Source organism: Muscardinus avellanarius, assembly GCF_963383645.1.
Source record: "Muscardinus avellanarius genome assembly, chromosome: 10".
Taxonomy (NCBI): Eukaryota; Metazoa; Chordata; class Mammalia; order Rodentia; family Gliridae; genus Muscardinus; species Muscardinus avellanarius.
This window is the reverse complement of record NC_137796.1, coordinates 78,885,168-78,905,802: the sequence shown is the minus strand read 5'-3', so window position 1 is coordinate 78,905,802 and position 20,635 is coordinate 78,885,168. Positions and strand designations below refer to the sequence as shown.

General features: G+C 47.6%; 1 protein-coding gene across 2 annotated transcripts in view; it reads right to left on the bottom strand.

The window, feature by feature from the left end:
- Positions 1–2,575: 2,575 nt before the first annotated feature.
- Positions 2,576–20,635, bottom strand: part of AGFG2 (ArfGAP with FG repeats 2) — a gene marked incomplete at both ends in the record, with an annotated part of 37,201 nt that continues 19,141 nt past the window's right edge. Inside the window, 10 exons of one of the 2 annotated variants that reach the window (XM_080702496.1) lie at positions 2,576–2,635; positions 2,926–3,011; positions 5,421–5,549; positions 7,108–7,191; positions 7,363–7,448; positions 7,645–7,765; positions 16,241–16,273; positions 17,128–17,253; positions 18,387–18,552; positions 19,183–19,336. In XM_080702496.1, the coding sequence (XP_080558622.1) occupies positions 2,576–2,635; positions 2,926–3,011; positions 5,421–5,549; positions 7,108–7,191; positions 7,363–7,448; positions 7,645–7,765; positions 16,241–16,273; positions 17,128–17,253; positions 18,387–18,552; positions 19,183–19,336 (1,045 nt within the window). The remainder of the gene's footprint in view (positions 2,636–2,925; positions 3,012–5,420; positions 5,550–7,107; positions 7,192–7,362; positions 7,449–7,644; positions 7,766–16,240; positions 16,274–17,127; positions 17,254–18,386; positions 18,553–19,182; positions 19,337–20,635) is intronic. The other variant, XM_080702497.1, reaches the window with a different exon arrangement.

Sequence of the window (20,635 nt, the reverse complement as noted above, 5' to 3'; positions counted from 1 at the left end):
GGATGCTGGCCTGTTTCCTCACCCCCCAGGAGCTGCCCACCTGTGACCCACTGAAGGCTGGAGTCATGCCAGAGGACTGCCTCTCTCTATATGCATGGTCACAGCATTGGCCAGGCGCAGGTGTCAAGGGGAGGACTTGGCCAGGAGCACGGGCAGAGGTGTCCCTCCAGCCTTACAGCACACGCGAATGTGCATATGTAACAGGTTTAGATCTGCAGCTCCCAGGTGAGGCTATGCAGGGAGGAACATGATCGAGTCATTAGACATTTTCTGTCAGGCCAGGGATTTTTCCTTTGCCACTGGCCTGGAGAAAGGAGGCTCGATGGAAGAGGGCCAGGGCTGCCCATGCCAGGGAAAGCAGCTGCAGCCTTAACCTCAGCCTGTACCAAGGGAACTTTGGATTTTTCTGCCCTGGGCTGCACGGCTGACTGGTGCAACTTCTGTGACTGGTCATCCAGCCCGGGCCAGTGAGCTGGCTGGAGTCCAGGTTGGACAGAGGGACTGGGGGTGTGGGGAGGTTGCAGTGAGTTCCTGGGCCATGCAGCAAGGCAGTACCTGGGAAACATGGGTGTAGATGAAACACAGGCGAAAGGCCCTTCAGCTCCCAGTCCTTTAAACCTCAGTGTTTCTGGAATTAGGAAAGGGTGAGGAAAATAAGGTCCAGCTTCCAGCTTTCTTCCCGGTCCTGAGTAGAAAGGAGACTGGGAAGCAGCAATAGGGAGGACAGGGTGAAAGCTAAGGGTGGCAGAGGAAAATCCTGGGAGAAACAGACTGAACGTGGGCATCCACCTGGGAGACCCTAGTGGGAGAGGGAAGGAAGGGAGAGTCTGAGTGGGAACCCAGACAACAGACAGGATGCAGACTGACTCTTACAAAAGGACTGAACTAGTAGCAGTAGCTAGAGGTCTTTCTAGAAAACTCTGCAAGCAGACTGTTGACCCAATGCCTACATCTCTTTGTTGTTTTCTGTGGAAGGCCCAGAGAAATCCCAGGAATGAACAGCTACAGGGACAGAAGTTCCTGGGCCATAGTGGGAGGGGAGGGGCCTCTCAGGCCTTGGAGGCCTCAACCGGGGGATATTTACTTGGCTGCTGTCTTGTCGCCACACAAATAGTCCAGACACACCTAGCTGTTGACACAACAGCCTTGGTGGAAAGGTAGGGGAGGGGGCTGAAAACAGGCAAAGGAGCTAGCTGGTTTGTTGTTGGGTCCACTCCCATCTCCATGTGGCACCTGTCCCCACTAGGTCTACAGAACCCAACCCGCTTCCTGTTCTCCTTAACACAGCACTCTAGTCCCAACAGGGACTGGCCCTGTCTGGCAGTGAGTCCTGTCCTTGACCAGCACAGTACTGTCATCAACCCAGGCAGTCCAGACTGGAGCAGCCAAGTCAAGGGTCATTCATGTCCACAACCTGTGGCCCCTCAAGCTGGCCCCCAGTCAAGACCACGAGAGAGCCATTTTCTTTTCTTTCAAATGCAGTTCTTTTCCAACATTACCTGCCACGAGCTTTGGTGCAGAGATTTGGGAGGGCAGTGGGGAGGTACATGGGGGAAAAAACCCCAGCCAATTGCACAAAGCCTTTCCCTGGGAAATCCCAGGCTCTGCGGGTGGTCAGGACGCATGGCTGCCCTCCCCCCATTCCCTTGGGGCTCCGGCCTTGATGGTCTAGGCACAGATGGGAATTGATCCCATTCCCCATGATAAAGAGCTGTGTGGGAGAGGTAACACGCTAGGTGTGTGTATATGTGTATTTATGTATGTATGTGCATGTATATATATATATATAATAGGCTATATTAGAAAATTCTCTCTATGTATAAATATAAAACATTGGTATCCAAACATGACACCAATGGCTAACTAAAGTGCTTGACAAAAGTCGGGCATGTGTAAGTATGCAGGTAAAACTATGCATCCTGAGTGCCAGGATCAGGGTAGCTGGGGAGGCAAAACAATGGAGGCTGAGAAAAGCGGGTACAGCCCAGCCGGGTGCCACAGGCACGGCCGCCTGGGCCTCAGCCCCAGGGCTGTCTGGTCCCGGGCCCATGCCAACACCAACGCCACGCCTCATCTTTACCCTACTTTCCCCAGTGCATTTCTGTTCAGGAGGAGCACAGCACTGGAAAATTGAGTGTGGGGAAAAGTTGTTCCCATGGGGAAGGCCAGCCGGGCCTTGCCCACAAGTTCTTGCACTGGCAGTGAGGGGAACGCTGTGTGTATGCCGGTGGCGGGGAGGTGGAGGGTTGTCTTCATAATTAATAATCTGAAAAAGATACACCACTGTGGCTCCTCCAGGCTAACCCTGCCTTCTCTCCTGGGCCTCCCCCTGGGTGGGGGCTGGCCCAGGGAGAAGGGAGGAAACATCTGAGCAGCTCACCAGGGAGGCTGTGATTCATCCGCAAGCCTAAAGCAAAAGCATCAGCACCTCCACCACCCCAGGACCCCTGCCCTGCACACCAGGCCCGTTCTGGTCTCAGACCCACAGAAATGCCCACAGGCAAGTGGTCTTCAGAGCTCTAGAGAGCAGAGGGGCCCCAGGAAGCAAGGAAGAGGCCCCCCTCAGGACACAGTGCTACAAGAATGGGTTGGTGGTTGGAGGTTTGGAAGCAAATGGGCTTGAAGAGGTTCCAGTCTGTAAAAAAAAAAATAAAAAGAACAACAGAGTTATTAGATTAGAGGAGAAAAGCTGGAAGCCATAAAAAAAAATGCAGAAGTATACTTCAGGGTTCCTTTCTCCCTCAGAGCTACTGTGCCAAGGGAGATGGAGAGACGAGGGAGAAGACAGCAGGCTGAAATGGCAGGGCCCAGAACGGAGGCCCCACAGCTCATCCACTTGCCCCTGGCTTTGGCAACAAAGGACACCATGAGGAAGGGAGTCTTTCCTGGAGGGATCTGGTTCCCAACACCCCCGTGGGCACTCACCATGAAGGGGTTGGTGGAGATCCCCGCTGGCTGGCTCACTGGCCTCTGCCCCAGCTTAGCAGATCCTAAGTCCCCAAAGGAAGAGCCTAGTGGGCAAAAGCAATAGCTCAGCTGACACGTTCCCTCACACTGCCCCCTGCTTTCCTGGAGGGCGGGCATTTGCTGAACCCAAGGGGTCAGCCAAAGGGACCCTTTCAGAATTTGGGAAAAAAGGTGTGGAGCAGCCAGGTGTGGTACTACACACCTGTAATTCCCGTACTTGGGAGACTAAGATAGGAAGACCTCAAGTTCAAGGCAAGCCTCAGCAATTTGGTGAGACCCTCAGTAACTTGGTGAGACCTTGTTTCAAAATAAAAAATAAAGCCGGGCGTGGTCCACACGCTTGTAATTCCAGCATTTGGGAGGCTGAGACAGGAGGATCAGGGTTTACAGACAGCCTCAGCTACTTTGTAACTCAGCAAGACTGTTTCAAGATAAAGAATAAAAAATAGGGTTAGGGGTGTAGCTCAGAGGTAGAATGCCCCTGGGTTCCATCCCCAGTACTGCAAAATAAATAAATAAATAGCCGAGCGTGGTGGCGCACACTTCTTAATCCCAGCATTTGGGAGGCTGAGACTGGAGGATCTCGGTTCGCGGACAGCCTCAGCTACTTAGTGAGGCCCTGTTTCAAGATAAAGAATTTAAAAAAAAATAGGGCAGGGGGTGTAGTTCAGAGGTCAAATGCCCCTAGGTTCCATCCCCAAACCTGCAAATAAATAAATAAATAAATAAATAAATAAATAAATAAAAATATAAAGGGGATAGGGGTTTCATTTGGAGGTAGAATGTCCTTGGGTTCAATTCCAGTACCACCACTAACAAGATATGGAGCAGAGCCAGGCATGGGTGGTGGTGCACCCTTGTAATCCCAGCATTTGGGAGGCTGAGATGGGAGGATCTTTGGTGTGATTGGAGGCCAGCCTTAGCAATTTAGTGAGGCCCTTTGCAACACAGTGAGACTTTGTTTCAAAATAAAGAAAAAAAAAATAGGGCTGGGGAGCCAGGTGTGATGCCATGCTTGTAATCCCTGCCCTTGGGAGGCTGAGGCAGGAGGATCACACAGGTTTGAATCCAGCCTCAGGTATTTAGTGAGGCTCTCAGCAACTTAGTGAAAGACCCTGTTTCCAAAAAATATATAAAATAGGTCTGGGAGTACAGCCCAAAGGTAGAAGCCTCTGGGTTCCACCCCCAGTCCCCCCCCCCCCCCACACACACACACAAATAGCGCTGGGGGTATAGCTCAGAGGTAAAATGCCTCTGGGTTCCATCTCCAGTGCTGCCAAAAAAAAAAAAAAAAAAAGATATGGAGTAGTCAAGGACAGTCAGCTCTGCTGTTCCCTGGGCCCCCTACTGGTCAAAAAGGGAACTAGTTCAGAGGTCTGTGAGTGGGTACCCTGGATTCTGGATTCTCAAATTCAACAAACCAAGGATTTAGAATATTAAAATAAAAAGTTTGCAGGGCGTGGTGGCGCATGCTTGTAATCCCCGCACTTAGGAGGCTGAGACAGGAGGATCACACAGGTTCAAAGCCAGATTCAGCTACTTAGTGAGGCTTTCAGCAACTTAGTGAGACCCTGTTTCCAAATAAAATATAGAAAAGGTCTGGGAGTGTAGCCTGGAGGTAGAAAGCCTCTGGGTTCCACCCCCAGTACCACCAAAAAAAAAAAAAAAAAAAAGTTCTGCCGAGCATGGTGGCGCCCGCTTGTAATCCCCACACTTGAGAGGTGGAGACAGGAGGATTGCGCAGGTTCGAAGCCAGCCTGGCTGGTTTAAGAGACCTTGTTTCCAAAAAAATATAAAATAGGTCTGGGAGTGTAGCCCGGAGGTAGAAGGGTTCCATCCCCAGTACTCCTCCAAAAAAAAAAAAAAAAAGTTTTGTGTGTCTGTACTGATCAGGTACAGGCTTTTCCACCCTTGTTGTTATTCCCTAAAACAGCTACACAGCATTTATATTGTATTAGAATTTCTAAGTCATCTAGAGATGGATTTAAAGTATACGGGAGGGTGTGCATAAATTCCATGCAGCTGGGTGCGGTGGCGCACGCTTGTAATCCCAGTACTTGGGAGGCTGAGACAGGAGGATCGCAGGTTCGAAGCCAGCCTCAGCAGCTTAGCGAGGCCCTTTACAACTTAGTGAGACCCTATTTCCAAATAAAATATAAAATAGGTCTAGGGTATAGCCTGGAGGTAGAAGGCCCCCGAATTCCATCCCCAGTACCACAGAAAAAAGAAAAGATAGGGCAGGAAGTATAGCTTGGAGGTAGAATGCCCAGATCCCCAGTACTGAAAAAAAAGTTCTACACAAATACTATTTCATTTTATATAAGGGACTTAAACATCTGTGGGTTTTGGTATATACAGGGGTCCTGGAAGCAATCCCAGTGGACACCAAGGGACGACTGTACGGCACGTAGAGTGGGGAGCAGGGAATGAAGGAGGCCGCGTTGAACCCTTACCATTCTGCTGCTGAGTGAGCGAGGTCTGTGGAGGGAACAGTGCTGAGGGAAAGGCGCTGGCAAAGGCCCCAGCAGGGAGCACTGGCTGGGGGAAGCCAGGCCCGGCACTGCTCATCCCAAAGGCAGGACCTGCGGAGTGAGAGGCGGGGCTCGGCAACTGCTGGCAGGTGGGCTGAGCAGTTTTCCTATGTCCCTCCGGATGGGAATGGGGTAGAATTCTTCCCTAAGGGGTGGGCCCCAGTGGAAGGCCTGTCTTGGCTTCCCCCTCCACCTACTGAGCCTGCCCTCTCCCTGCCCTCAGGATCAGCAGGGAAGCCATTGTTGTTATGAACACAGGCACAGCACAGAACTGGGGTGGCTTTCTGTGACCTATTAAACAGTACACACAAGAGTGAATTTTTAACCCTGCTCTATGCTCTCATCTCAAAACTGGCCCCAGTGCCCATCTCACAAGACGGCTGTGAGGACTGACAGATGTGTGGTGCCTGGCAGGGGCCCACAGGGGCTCGGCCCTGGGAGGGGTCTTTGGGAGCCAAGGCAGGGGATGAGCAGGAGTTCAAAGAGGCAAAAGCAGTGCAGTGGCCATGGAGGGCAGGTGAGAGAGAGCCAGGGCCTGGGGGAAGAGGGCAGGGAACGGGTCAGTTTCACTGAGGTGCCCTGGTGGCTTAGGCTACAAAAGGCAAAAGGGGAAGAAGCTGAGTGCCTAGGGCGACACGGGCCGGAGACAAGGGAACCACTGCTATTGCCGGTCAACCCGAAAACACCCTGCGGATCTGGCTCAGGTTTTTAAATTCTGATTATGTGACTTGGGAACTGCTACTTTTAGCCCACCACGTGGCCGGGAACTAAAGACAGGTAGGCCTGGTAAACAGTGGCCGGGGCAGGAGTGGGCTGCTGGCCACTCCTCTGACAGTGAGAGATGAGCGTTAGGGGAGAGATGCAGGGATGCAGGGGAACTGGGGCTCTGCAGAGTCTAAAAAGGACAAAGGCAAGCCAGGTAACGTGGTGCACACCTGCAATCCCAGTACTTGGGAGACCGAGACAGGAGGATTGCAGGTTCAAGGCCAGCCTCAGCAACTTAGTGACACACTACTTCAAAATTAAAAAAAAATAAAAGCTTAGAGGCAGATTATCCATGGTTCAATCTCTAGTAACACACACACACACACACAGAGAAAAAAAATAGTACAAGGGCTGGATGTGGTGACATACATCTGTAATACCAGTACTTGGGAGACTGAGACAGGAAGTCAGCCTTGGCAACTTAGTGAGACCCTCAGTAACTTAGCAAGACCCTGTTTTTAAAAATAAAAATAGAAGCCGGGCATGGTGGTGCATGCTTGTAATCCCAGCATTTGGAAGGCTGAGACCGGAGGATTGTGGTTTGTGGACAGCCTCAATTTAGTGAGGCACTCCATAACTTAGTGAGGCCCTGTTTCAAAATGAAGAATAAAAAAATAGGGCTCAGGGTGTAGCTCAGAGGTCGAATGTCCCTGGATTCCATCCCCAGACCCGCCAAAATAAATAAATAAATAAATAAATAAATAAATAAATAAATAAATAAATGAAATAAAAATAAAAACAGAGAGCTGGGGGTATAGCTTACAGGTAGAATGCCTTTGGTTTCACCCTCCAGTACCCTCCCCCATTAAAAAGGACACGGATGGTGCTGGTGCTGATGGCTTACCTGGGGCCAGGCCATTGGGCTGGAATGGGTTGGTGGAAGGCAGCTGGGGCTGAGCCGCGGGGGTGGCGAAAGGGTTGGTGAAGGCTGCCCAGGGGAAACAGAGGAGGAAGAAAGAGATGCTTATCTTTTTTTTGTCTGCTCAATCCCGTGACCACTGAGCATTCCTTGAACTCTTGGTGTGCATCTTTGCCTGCTCCCCTCCCTGTCCCCACTCATGGCCCTGGACACACCCCAGTCTCCACAGGCAGGACTCACCTCCAAAGGCAAGTCCTGTGCTGCCACCGCTGCTGCCTGTAGTGGCCGACTGGAGCGCGGGGACCTGGCCAGCCATCCCGAAGATGCTGCTGTGTGGGGAGAGAAGTCGGGATGCACATCCTCCAGGGCCAGGGAGATAAGGCAAGCAGGGTACCAGGGGACACAACCCACTGTGCTCTTGTGGACCAGCAGGGGGAAGAGGGGCAGGTGAGGAGGCCAGGAGGAGCCATCAGGATGGGAAAGCTTAGCTGGAAGGTGAGTCCCCCCCATGTCTGGACCCACCTGCCAGGGATACCTCCAGCTGACACCCCAGGTCCCAGGAGGCTGCCCACATCTGTGAGGCTGTTGGGCTGACTGGCAGCTGCAAGTGGAACGGCACCAAACGGGGTGGCCTGGCTGCTCCCTGGGCAACCATAGGAGATAAAACAGGATGACTGGGGTGAGACAGGAGGGAAGGGGCAGGAGAGGAGATGGAGGTGGGCTGAGATGGTGAAGGAGTGGAAGGATGGCAGGAGGGGCACCCCCTGGCTTCTCTGAGCCGGCGCCATCTCCCCATGGCCCACCCAACTTGAGAGGGCTTGTTCCCCCCAAGTTCTGAGCAGGGCGACAGCTTGGCTCTCTTTAAGCTCCCTAGCACTCAAAGCTTCCACTACAAGAAACAAGCAATCCTTTCTCATATCAGGCTGTCCTCCTTCCTGCTCTAGTTTGGCTCATGCGTCCAGATGGAAACCTGTCCTTTCCTCAAACCAGCGTTTCTCTTTATTGACATGTCCTATGAAGGGGCAGGCAGAGGAGCTGTGAAAACATCAAGTCCTGAGCACTCAGGAGATGCACAGGGACTGTGCAGCTACCACTGGATCTGACAAGCCAAAGTCTCCACCCATGCCTGGCTCTTATTTTATTTGGAAACAGGATCTCACTAAGTTGCTGAGAGCCTCCTTAAGTTGCTGAGGCTGACTTTGAACCTGGGATCCTCTGTCTCAGCCTCCCAAATACTGTGTTTGCAGGCATGTGCCACCACACCTGGCGGTAAGACAGGTCTTAAAGGACACACATGGTAGCTGTTTCAGATCAAATCCCAATTGGACAGAGTCCTCCCCTAATCCCTCAGCTTCTATCCTCAGAGTTCAATGAGAGGCCTCAACTATGGCCATGGCCACTGATTCCTGCCCACCCTCAGGATCGACAGAAACCTGTCTTTGGATGGGCCTTCCCTAATCCACCTAGATGAACTTAATTGTTATTCCACTCATAGCACCCTGTTCTTTTCCTTCATAGCACTTGATATATTTGTACTGACATGCATTTGTTTATTTCTGTATCAACTGTATTCCCACTAGAACAAATCCACTGTTAAGGATTTTCTTACAGAAATAACTTGCAAATGTGCAAAACATGTCACATGCAGGGTTATTAAACACAGCACCAATTAGTAGCAAAAGACTGGAAACAGCCAGTGTGGTAGTACATGCCTGTGATTCTAGTACTTGGGAGGCTGAGATAGGATTGCAAATTTGAGGCCAGCTTCAGCAACTTAGCAAAACCTTCAGCAAATTAGTGTGATATTTTTTCAATTTTTTTTTCAATTTTTTTTTTTTTTTTTTTTTTTTTGTGGTTCTGGGGATGGGACCCAGGGACTTTCTACCTCCAGGCTATACTCCTAGACCTACTTCCTATTTTATTTGGAAACAGGGTCTCACTAAGTTGCTGAGAGCCTCACTAAGTAGCTGAAGCTTGCTTCAAACCTGTGCGATCCTTGTCTCAGCCTCTCAAGCGCGGTGATTGCAAGAGTGTGCCACCACACCTGCCAAAATATATATTTGTTTTTAAAAAAAGGGCTGGAGGCGTATTGTGGAGGTAGAATGGCTTTGGGTTCAATCCCCAGTGCCAAAAAAAAAAAAAAAAGGAAGCTCTTAATGTGTTTATTAAAAAATATCTAATAGCATTATTAAGTTAAAATCAAGGTCTAGAACAGTATACACATTATTCTATAAAAAGCATTAAAACCTGAGAAAAAAGCTGGGCAGGGTGGTGCATACTTGTAATCTCAGTGTTTGGGAGGCTGAGACAGGAAGGTTTGAGGATAGTCTCAGCAAGTAGTGAGACTCTCATCAACCTAGCAAGACCATTTCAAAATAAAAAGAAAATAGGGGTAGGTGTGTAGCTAGAATACCCCTGGGTTTAATCCCTAGTAACACACACACCACCACAATAACAACAATAATAACAAGCCCTAAGAAAAGAGAAAAATAAAAAATTAATAAAGAGCCAGGCATGGTGATACACGCTTGTAATCCCAGTACTTGTAAGGCTGAGACAGGAGGATCGCAGGTTCAAAGACAGTCTCAGCAAGTAGTGAGACACTCATCAACCTAGTGAGACCCTGTCAAAATAAAAATAAAAAGCCGGGTGGGTGGTGCACGCTTGTAATCCCAGCACTTGGGAGACTGAGACAAGAGGATCGCACAGGTTTGAAGCCAGCCTCAGCTACTTAGTGAGGCTCTCAGCAACTTAGTGAGACCCTGTTTCCAAATAAAGTATAAAATAGGTCTGGGAGTATAGCCCAGAGGTAGAAAGGCCCCTGGGTTCCACTCCTAGTACCACAAAAAATAAAATAAAATAGGGCTGGGGGTGTACCTCAGAGGTAGAGTGCCCTTGAGTTCAATCTCGTGTGTGTGTGTGTGTGTGTGTGTGTGTGTGTGTGTGTGTGTCTGTCTGCACACACACACACACACACACACACACACACACACACACACAGAATAAGTCCTTCCATGCTTCTTCCCATAGGCATGGCTACAGAAAGCAAGTGAGAAAACAGGTAGTGTGGGGAAGACAGTAGTACTATTTTGTAGGATGGGAAAGTTTTAAATGTATTTGTAGGAAAGGGGGAAGATGCCAGAGAAAGTGAGAATAAAACTCAGGTAAGCCGCTGATTGGGAAAAAAAATAAAAGTCTGTAGCAGATGGGAAAGGTGAGGGGTGACATCTACAAGGGAAGGGAAGGTACTTTTCCGCCCTGAGAGACAAAAGGAAGGAAAAAGGAAAGGAAAAAAATAAAGACAGGAGACAAAAGGACAGGCAGAGCCAGGCTGGTTCTCAAATCTTCATTGCTCTCTGGCCCCTTATGACCACAGCCCGGTTTCTTGTCAATAAAGTTTTGAATTGTGTTGAAATGCCCCTGAATTGTAATTTGAATCTCCATCCTCTTCCTTTCTTCCCCCCAGTGGTACTGGGGGTGGAACGCAGGGGTGTTCGACCTCTGAGCTACGCTCCCAGTCCTTTACACTTTTTGTGGTACTAGAAGCTGAACTCAGAGGAATTCTACTTCTGAGCTACATCCCCACCCCTTAGACCATGTTTCAAAATAAAACAGGGCTAGCCTCAAATCTGCAGTCCTCCTGTCTGTTTCCTAAGTATTGGGATTACACGTGTGTACCACCATGCCCCCATGCCCAGCTTCTCCCCAGTACTTCACCCCCGGTACTGGGGATGGAACCCAGCGGCATTCCGAGCTACACCCCCAGACCTATTTTTTATTCTTTATTTTGAAACAGGGTCTCACTTAGTTGCTGAGGCTGGCTGTGAACCACGATCCTTCTGTCTCAGCTTCCCAAATACTGGGATTCCAAACGTGCACCACCACGCCCGGCTTCCTTCCTCTTTTTTAAAGGATATATTTATCCTTTGTAAGGGGCCCCTCCATGTGCCAGACAGTTGGTATAAATGACAGCCCCCGAAAGCTCAGAAAGGAGCAGGGAACTACAGGAACCTGGTATCTACCTGCTGCCACGTCCTGAATACCAGCTTTGTCTTAGAGTGTCAGCGCCCTCCTTTGCCACCTCCTTTCCAAATGCTCAGACACAAAGCTATAATGCCTTTGTGCACATCTGGCTGTCCATTCTCTCCAACTGCAGAAGCAAGGCAGGTGGAGTTGGGTCTTCTACTGATTCTGCAGGCCCCAAGCCTTCCCCCTGCCTGACTGATCCAGAGTAGATGGAGTTTCCAAGCAAACCCAGATCCCTCTCCTCAGATGAGTCAGACTCTTCAGCGCTGCCCTGAGTCCTCACGTTCCATGAGTTTTCCACAATGAGGACCAGCCTTCACTCTACCAGGCTGGGAGCGGAAGTGCTCCTGCCAGGCTGTGGCTGTGCTGTGCCTCCTTGTGGACACTAGAGGGCAGAGCTGGCCCTAGCCGGTGGCCCGTGCGCGCACACACTGGGGCATTCTCACAAAGGAACCCCATAGATTATCACGCTCTTGTTTGCGGTTCGTTTCACACACTGCTTATGTGTTTCCAGAGCCTCGACTCCATGCAGATGGATTTGTACACATGCCTTAGAGCAGTTTCAGGGGACACTGCAGTTTTAGAAACCTCTTCTTTCCATACTCCTCCTCAGAAATACAAAAATAAAGCCAGGCTTGTCAGAATAGACACCCACCTCTCAAAATCTCCTTTCTACTTCATAGCCAATAGAGAGAGAGAGAGAGAGAGAGAGAGAGAGAGAGAGAGAGAGAGAGAGAGAGAATGAATGTGTGTATGTGTGTGTGTGTTTTAGTGCTGGGGGGATGAAACTCAGGCCCTCAAACATGGTAGGCAAACACAATAGTTTATTTATTTGTTTGTTTGTGCTGGGGATTGAACCCAGAGGCTTTCTACCTGAGCTACACCCCCAGACCTATTTATTTATTTATTTTGCAATACTGGAGATGGAACCCAGGAATGTTCTACCTCCGAGCTATACTCCCAGCCCCTTTTTTATTCTTTATTTTGAAACAGGGTCTCACTGAGTTGCAAAGGGCCTCACTAAGTAGCTGAGGCTATCCACAAACCAGGATGCTCCTGTCTCAGCCTTCCAAATGCTTGGACTACAAGTGTGCACCACTACGCCCAGCTCCTATTTTATTTTTTATTTGGAAACAGGTTCTCACTAAGTTGTGGAGGGCCTCACTAATTTGCTAAGGCTGACCATGAACCTAAAATTCTCCTGTCTCAGCTTCCCAACTACTGGGATTACAAGCATGTGGCACCACACCCAGTCTTTTTATTTTGAAACAGGATCTTGCTAAATTCCTAAGAGTCTTGCTAAATTGCTGAGGCTGGCCTCCAACCTGTGGTCCACCTGTCTCAGCATCCCAAGAACTGGGATTACAGATGTGTGCCACCACACCCAGCTGTGAAATAGTTCTGTGTGTGTGTGTGTGTGTGTGTGTGTGTGTGTGTGTGTGTGTGTTAGCGAGAATTAAACTTTGAAGCATTCTACCTCAGAGCTACACCTCCAGCCCTATTTTTTAAATTTTGAAATAAGGTCTTACTAGGTTTCTGAGAATATCACTACTTGTTGAGGCTGTTCTTGAACCTGCAATCCTGTCTCTCAAATACTGGGATTACAGGTGCGCACTACAATGCCCAGCTGCACAATAGTTTTTATTCTTTTGGGGTATTGGGGATTGAATCCAAGGGCATTCTACCTCCAAGCTCTACCCCCAGCCCTATTTTTTTTATTCTTAATTTTGAAATAGGGCCTCACTAAGTTGGGGAAAGCCTCACTAAGTAACTGAGGTTGACCTCGAACTTGTGATTCTCCAGTCTCAGCCTCCCAAGTACTCTGATTATAAGCATGTGCAACCACACCCAGCACTTATCAGCATTTGATTTTAGCCAAGTCACCAGCCACTGTGAGATGGTGACAATTTTCCTCCCTCGTGGAGATACTATGTGAAAGCTCCACAGTGGCAGGATCCTAAAAAATGCTGGCTGGCTCTGAGTTAGGCTGCACATTGTCTGCTTTTTAAAACAACCCAAAACTGGACAAATGGTTCAATGATAGTAACAGTTGAGGGGCTGAGGTCTTCTCTCTGGGCCTGTCCTATAAATTCTGTCTTTAAAGCAATCAATTATGCTAGGAAGGCATTTCTTGAAACAACCTTGGGCTGGGGACATAACTCAGTGCTGGAACACATGCTTAGCAGGCATGAGGCCTGGGTCAGATCACCAACGCCATTAAAATAACATAACATAAATAAAACAAGAAACAACCTTTCCTAGGCTGTTTCATCTAGTGCTCCTCTTCCCAGGAAGGCATCTCTCTCTTACTAAATTGGATATTCTTGTACCAATTTACACTCCTGCCAACAGTGCACAAAAGGGCCCGTTTCCTCACATAATACTGGCCATGATCAGTTTTGAAAAATTTTGTCAACACCATGTACAAAAATTATCTTATCCTTGTTTGTATTTCTCTGTTAGGTTGAAGGTACTCCTTCCTTCCTTCCTTCCTTCCTTCCTTCCTTCCTTCCTTCCGACACTGGGGATGGAACCCAGGGGCATTCTACCTCTGAGATACACCCCCAGCCCTATTTTTTGTTCTGTATTTTGAAATAGGGTCTCACTGAGTTGCAAAGGGCCTAAGTAGCTGAGGTTGTCTGTGAACCATGATCCTATCGTCTCAGCCTCCCAAATGCTGAGATTACAAGCGTGCACCACCACGCCTGATTTAGGTTGAAGGTATTTCTATATATTTTTTTCTGAGTATCATCTGTTTGTATCTCTTGTCCATTATCCTATCCTACCCTATCCTGTTTCCCAGGGGCATTCTACTTCTACATTCTGAGCTATGCCCCCAGTCCTTTTTACATATATTTTTTTAAACAGGGTCTTACTAGGTCATTGAGAGTCTTGCCAAGTTACTGAGGCTGGTCTTAAATGATCTTCCTGTCTCAGCCGCCTAAGTGTTAGGATTATAGGCATGTGCCATTATGCGTGGCTATTCCTTCCTTCTTTCTTCCAATTGAATCCAGAGACATTCTACTTTTGAGCTACACTCCCAATCCTTTTTTTACATTTTGTTTTGAAATAGAATTTACTAGGTTGTTGAGATCTTGCTACATTGCTGAGGCTGTCCTCGAACCTGCAATTCTCCCATCTCAGCCTCCAGAGTACTGGAATTACAGGCACGTGCCACCATGCCCAGCTCGTTCCTTTCTTTCTTTTCTTTTCTTTTCTTTTGTGGTACTGGGGTTCCTGGAAGCCCTTATACCTACGGGCTACACTCCCAGACCTATTTTTATTTTTGGAAACAGGGTCTCTTAAGCCAGCGCGGCTGGCTTCGGACCCTGTCTCCGCCTCCCAAGCTGGGGATTACAAGCGTGCGCCACCACGCCCAGCTATTCTTTCTTTCTTAACAACAGGTTCAGGGCCAGCCTTAGCAACTTGGGAGGCCCTACACAACTTAGTGAGACCCTATTTCAAAATAAAGAATAAAACAGGGCTGGGAATGTAGCTCAGAGGTATAATGCCCCTGTGTTCAATTCTGGTACTACAAAAACAAAATAAATAAAAACAAAATCTGGGCATAGTGGTACATGCCTATAATCTCAGTACTCAGGAGGCTGAGATAGGAGGATCACAGGTTCAAGGCCAACCTCAGCAACATAGCGAGATTCTCAGCAACTTATCAAGATACTGTTTCAAAATAAAAAAAAAAAGGGCTGGGGGTATAACTTGGAAGTAGAATACCACTGGGTTAAACCCTAGTACAAAACATAAACACACAAATAAATAAAAAGAAAGAGAAAATAATATATATTCTGCCTGCTAGTTATGAGGTTCTACTTAAATTTGTTAAATCAAACTTATTAAACAGTTACTCATATCTTCTTGCTTCTTGTCGGTCCATTTTATCTACTAGTTTGTGAAAGAGTGTTTAATAGTATCCTACTGCCAGGCATAGTGGCAGATGCTTGTAATCCCAGCATTTGGGAGGCTGAGACAGGAGGATGGTGGTTTGTGGTCAGCCTCAGTTACTACTTAGTGAGGCCCCTTGCTGTTCAGTGAGACACTGTTTCAACATAAAGAATAAAAAATAGGGCTGGGGATGTAGCTCGGAGGTAGAATGCCTCTGGGTTCCATCCCCAGTAAAACACACACACACACACACACACACACACACACACACACACACACACACAGTCTCCTACTCTATTGGTTTATTAAATTGTCATTGTATCTTAACAGTTTTTCTTTGACAATCTCAAGGTTACACTGTTAGTTATATTAAAAGGACAGGATTGTGAAAACTTCTTTGTGAATGTTAATTTTTATCAATACAAAATGTCTCTTCTTGTTCTATTAAAAAATAAAACTAGCCAGGCGTGGTGGCACACGCTTGTAATCCCCGCGCTTGGGAGGTGGAGACAGGAGGATCGCACAGGTTTGAAGCCAGCCTTGCTGGCTTAAGAGACCCTGTTTCCAAATAAAATATAAAAAAATAGATCTGGGAGCATAGCCTGGAGGTAGAAGGGTTCCATTCCCAGTACCACCAATAAATAAATAAATAAATAAATAAATAAATAAATAAATAAATAAAATTAAAAAGATTTTAAAAAACCCAAAGCAACCTATAGTTCTCAGTGGCACAGTGGAAAGGCTGTGGACAGAGCGAGTCAGGAAGTGGCAGTTCTGTCACGCTGTAGGCTTCCTGACTAGGTCACTGCTTCATGATTTCCTGTGTAAAATGCCTCCATTTTTTTTTTTTTTTTGGTGGTACTGGGGTTCCTGGAAGCCCTTCTATCTCCGGGCTACACTCCCAGACCTATTTTATTTTTGGAAACAGGGTCTCTTAAGCCAGCAACCTGCGCAATCCTCCTATCTCTGCCTCCCAAGAGCAGAGATTACAAGCATGCGCCACCACGCCCGGTCAATGCCTCCATTTTATAACTTTTTATTTTTCATGGTATTGGGGATTGAACCTAGGGTCTCATGCATGTTAAGCATGCTACATTTCCAGCCCTGGCTAAATTTTAAAGGGATCCTTTCAGACCTCAAAACTATGATTAGAGGACTTGGGGTAGGCTGTGGGGTGGGAAGAGTAACTTACCAAAGCTGTAACTTCCAGTTAGCATCCGACTGGCTGGCAGTGAGGGTGGAGAAGGGCAGGCAGAGGAAGGGGGGGAGAGAGAGAGCGGGAGTCACTGGCTTGCTCCCAGGCACCTGGTCTCTATAGCCCCCAGGTTGTCCAGAGGAAGAGAGGAAGCCTTAAGGCTACAAAGACGGATGTCTGGGAGCTTAAGGAGAAATCAAATGCTTGCTCTTTCTTTTTTTTCTTTTCTTTTTTCTTTTTTTTTTTTTTTTTTGGTACTGGGGATTGAACCCAGGGGTGTTGTGTTCTACCTCTGAGTTACATCCCTAGCTCTTCTTTAAAAAAATTTTTTTGAAACAGGGTCTCTCTAAGGTGTCAAGGCTAGCCTCAAACCTGTGATCCTTCTGTCTTGGGTTCCCACACACTGGGATTTCAGGCACGTGCCACCATTCCTGGCCAGAACTGAATGCTTTAAAAAGGTCTTGAGAGTCTCCAGCGATTGCTAGCACAACATGGAGCTTATAGGCCTTTGCTCTTAGAAGGATGGGTAGGGACTTGTGGAAACTACCTTGAACTTGACCTAGCCCCTTGACCTTTGGGGACAGTGTATCAGATCTTTCTAGAGGAAAGTTCCCATGTTCAGTTTTTCTACTACTCAGGTCTTCTGTGGTTTCCAGTCAGAGATTTCCTAGCGTGGAACCCACACAGCCTCTGCTGAATTGTGGCCATTTTCCCCTTACACGGAAAATAGAACCACAGCACCCCCTCTCCCTCTGCCTTCCCAGAGCTGCTTCTCTGTGCTGCTTCTTTTGCATAGTTCTTTAGGTCAGTGGAGATGTAAATGAAGGATGATGTATGGATGTGGACAGCTGATGCTTTGGAAGAGAGAAAGGCAACTGGTTTACCTGCAGGGGTTGGCTGGGCCTGGAACGGGGCTTGGCCTGCTGGAGGGAGACTTCCAAAGGCAGAAGAGCTAGGGCTGCTGCCAAACGCATCAAAATTGGCAAAGCCCCCATGGGACGGTGTCTGGACTATATGTGAATAAAATATAAAGGTTACATAGAGAAAAAAATATATGCATATCTATATAGCTTATCTGCTAATTCTAACAAAAAATAGTTTTTTTGAGGCACTGGAGGTGGAACCCAGGGGGAGTCTACCTACAAGCTATACTCCCAGCCCTATTTTTATTCCTTATTTTGAAACAGGGTCTCACTAAGTTTTGGAGTGCCTCACTAAGTATCTGAGGCTGGCCACGAACCTGCAATCATCCTGTCTCAGCCTCCCAAGTACTATGATTATGTATGCACCACCATGTCCGGCTAATTCTAAAGGCCCAAAGCCACTCTTCTGGGACATCTGCCTTCTTCAGAGACCTCTTCAGAGGGAGAAGGCAGGACTCTGAGACTGAGAGCCAGAACACACATGGGAGAAGAAGACATCTAGAAGCCTCCCAAGTTTACTCTCTGCCATCTCTACTCCATGGGGCATTAATGTTTTAGTCAGGGTCTAGTTTGGGGCAGGATCATGTGGGGAAAAAAAAAGATTAGGGGTGGGGGAAAGGACTTGAAAAAAAGGAAAACTAGATATCCCTTTACTGGCTATTGCCAATGTCTAGAAAGAGGGCAGGAAAAATAGAACACATAATTAATTCCTTTCCTCCCAATTTTTTTTTTTTTTTTTTTGGTGGTACTGGGGTTCCTGGGAGCCCTTCTACCTCCGGGCTACGCTCCCAGACCCATTTTATACTTTTTTATTTGGAAACAGGGTCTCTTAAGCCAGCGTGGCTGGCTTCGAACCTGCGCGATCCACCTGTCTCCGCCTCCTAAGTGCAGGGATTACAAGCGTGCGCCACCACGCCCAGCCTTTCCTCCCATTTTAATAGAAAAAAAAATTTGTTTTAAAAAAGAGGCTCTTTCAGTGTTCTAAAAGGAGGTACTAGGGGCTCCCAACTGAAATACTTTATGACCAAACTCCCAAACATGATCCCTGCCATACTCTTTGACCCTGATCCTTCCAGCTACACTGCTCCACAATGACCAACATGTGCTTTGGAGTGAAAAGATATAGCGCCATGAAACACTTGGGTACCCCAAGGGACTGACTGTCTTGTGTTACAGGTAACACATGCCGTAGGCAGGTTCTCGCCACAGGTCCCACTTACCCCCAAAGGTAGGAAACGCAGCGAAGGCTGGGGCCACCTGGGGAGCAGCAAAAGGGTCTCCACCAATGTCGGCCAGCAGGTCAGTGCTAGCTTTCTTCACAGAGGAGTGCGGAGGAGGCTGGGAGCTCCGGGCCTGGGATGACCGAGCCTGAGACTGGTTGACAGGCTTGAAAGGAAAGAATTACATATGGCACTTTGAATCCTAGACAGGACCCAGACCCCTCATATCTCCCTAGGTTGTGGGCAAATGAAGAGGTCAGAGAATAACTGCCCTAATAAAGTTTCCCTGGCAGAAGATGCCTTAGTCTTTCTAACTCAATAACTTCCTTATCGAATATAATGCACCAATAAAAAAAAATAAAAAAAAAATAACTCCCTTATCTTCTCAGTACACCAACTTCCAGAACCGCACATTTTAAAGCATTTGAGTCAAGGTAACCCTGAGATACACACAAATGTGGCCAACACTATCCTGGAGTTGCTACCTCCTCAGTTTTCTCAGGGACCAAGTGATGTCCTGGTCCCTTCTGTGTTTCCTTGTAGGGAATGGAATTGGAGTTGATAATCTGACTTTCTTAAATACCACTTTCTGTTGGGTTCTGTCTTTCTAAAGATAGGATGCCCACAGACAACAGAGGCAAGCTATAAGAAACAGCAGGGCTGACAACCAACTCACTTCTCCTGTACTGTTGTCGCTAAGTCCGAGGGGTTTGATTTAGAAAAGTGACACTCCTGTCTCACGCCCTATCTAACCCAAATCTCAACATAAACCTGAAGGGAAGTTCTTAGGAGTTACCTGGCTTGAAGTGGAGGCAGCATCCGTGAGAGATGGCACAGGATCCCCCAGAAGTGTCCGCACGGGTTTTCCTTCTGGGATGGAGCCCTGGACAGGGGTGGAAGCACTGCCTTTGGTGTAAGTGGGCCCCTTGACTTGGTCTGGAGGGACATACCTTTGAGAAACAATAATTAGGCTGTAAATAGAGTGAAAACCTTAGACCATGCTCAGCTTAAGTACTTGGAAAATAGGTTACAGGGGTCAAAATTCTTTCTCATTTTTTCTTTATTGATTCTCTTTTTAGGAGTAATAGAAATTTAACAACTTGGCAAATTTTGGCCTCTCTTGAGTGTACCCTTGGGGCGCGCGTGCATGTGTGTGTGTGTGTGTATGTGTGCACGCATGCATATGCATGCGCAGTACTGGGGATTGAACCCAGAGGTACTCTCCTACTAAGCTACCCCCCAGCCCATTCATTCACTCATTTATTCATTCATTCATTTATATTTTGTAGTGCTGGGGATTGAACCTGGGGCAGTCTACCTATGAGCTACACCCCTCGCTCTATTTTTCATTCTTTATTTTGAAACAGGGTCACACTAAGTTGCAGAGGGCCTCATTAATAGCTGAGGTTGGCAGAGAACCTGCGGTCCTCTTGCCTCAGCCTCTCAAATACTGGGATTACAAGCATGCGCCAACATGCCTGGCTTTTTAAATTTGGAAACAGGTCTCAATAAGTTGTTGAAAGGCTTGCTATATTGCTAAAGCTGGCTTCAAACCTGTGATCCTCCTGTCTTAGACTCCCAAGGACATGCACCACCATACCTAGTTTTATTTTGAGATAGGGTCTTGCTAAGTTGCTGAGGCTGGCCTTGAACTCGAAATCCTCTTATCTTAGCCTCCCCACAAGCTGGGAGTATAGATATGCACCCCAGTCTCCACCGGGATTATAAGTGTGCGCCACCATCCCCGGCCTCTCCCTCCTCTTTTGGCATCTCAAACCATCTGTGTTTCAAGAAAAAAATACATGGATAATGCTGATAGACTGGTGATCCTGTTTTTTCAACCTCTTATTGAGGTCTCCCTTTTTACTTTCTGGGTGTTTCTTCAGAGTCCTTTTCAGTCCACAAAGAAGGTATCGCACCTCTTCCTCTTGGGGCTCACAATCTATCCCATTTTCTGATAAAATTTCCCCCCAATGTAGCACACATGGTCCCTACTCTAGAAGCATTTTAATTTTGATGAGAAACTCAAATGTGGTTTTATCCATGTCAATCCCCGTTCTCTCTGCATTCTCTTCTCCACCTAATAGTTATCCACACCCAACCTCCAATAATGCACACGGCCCAAAGATCAAACAGTAGGAGAGAACGTGGGAAGAGAAAAGGCAAGGCAAATGGATGCTGTTTTCCTCATCAATAAAACAGAATACCCATAAACCAGGAGTGAAATGATGCTTTAAAAGCATAAAGCT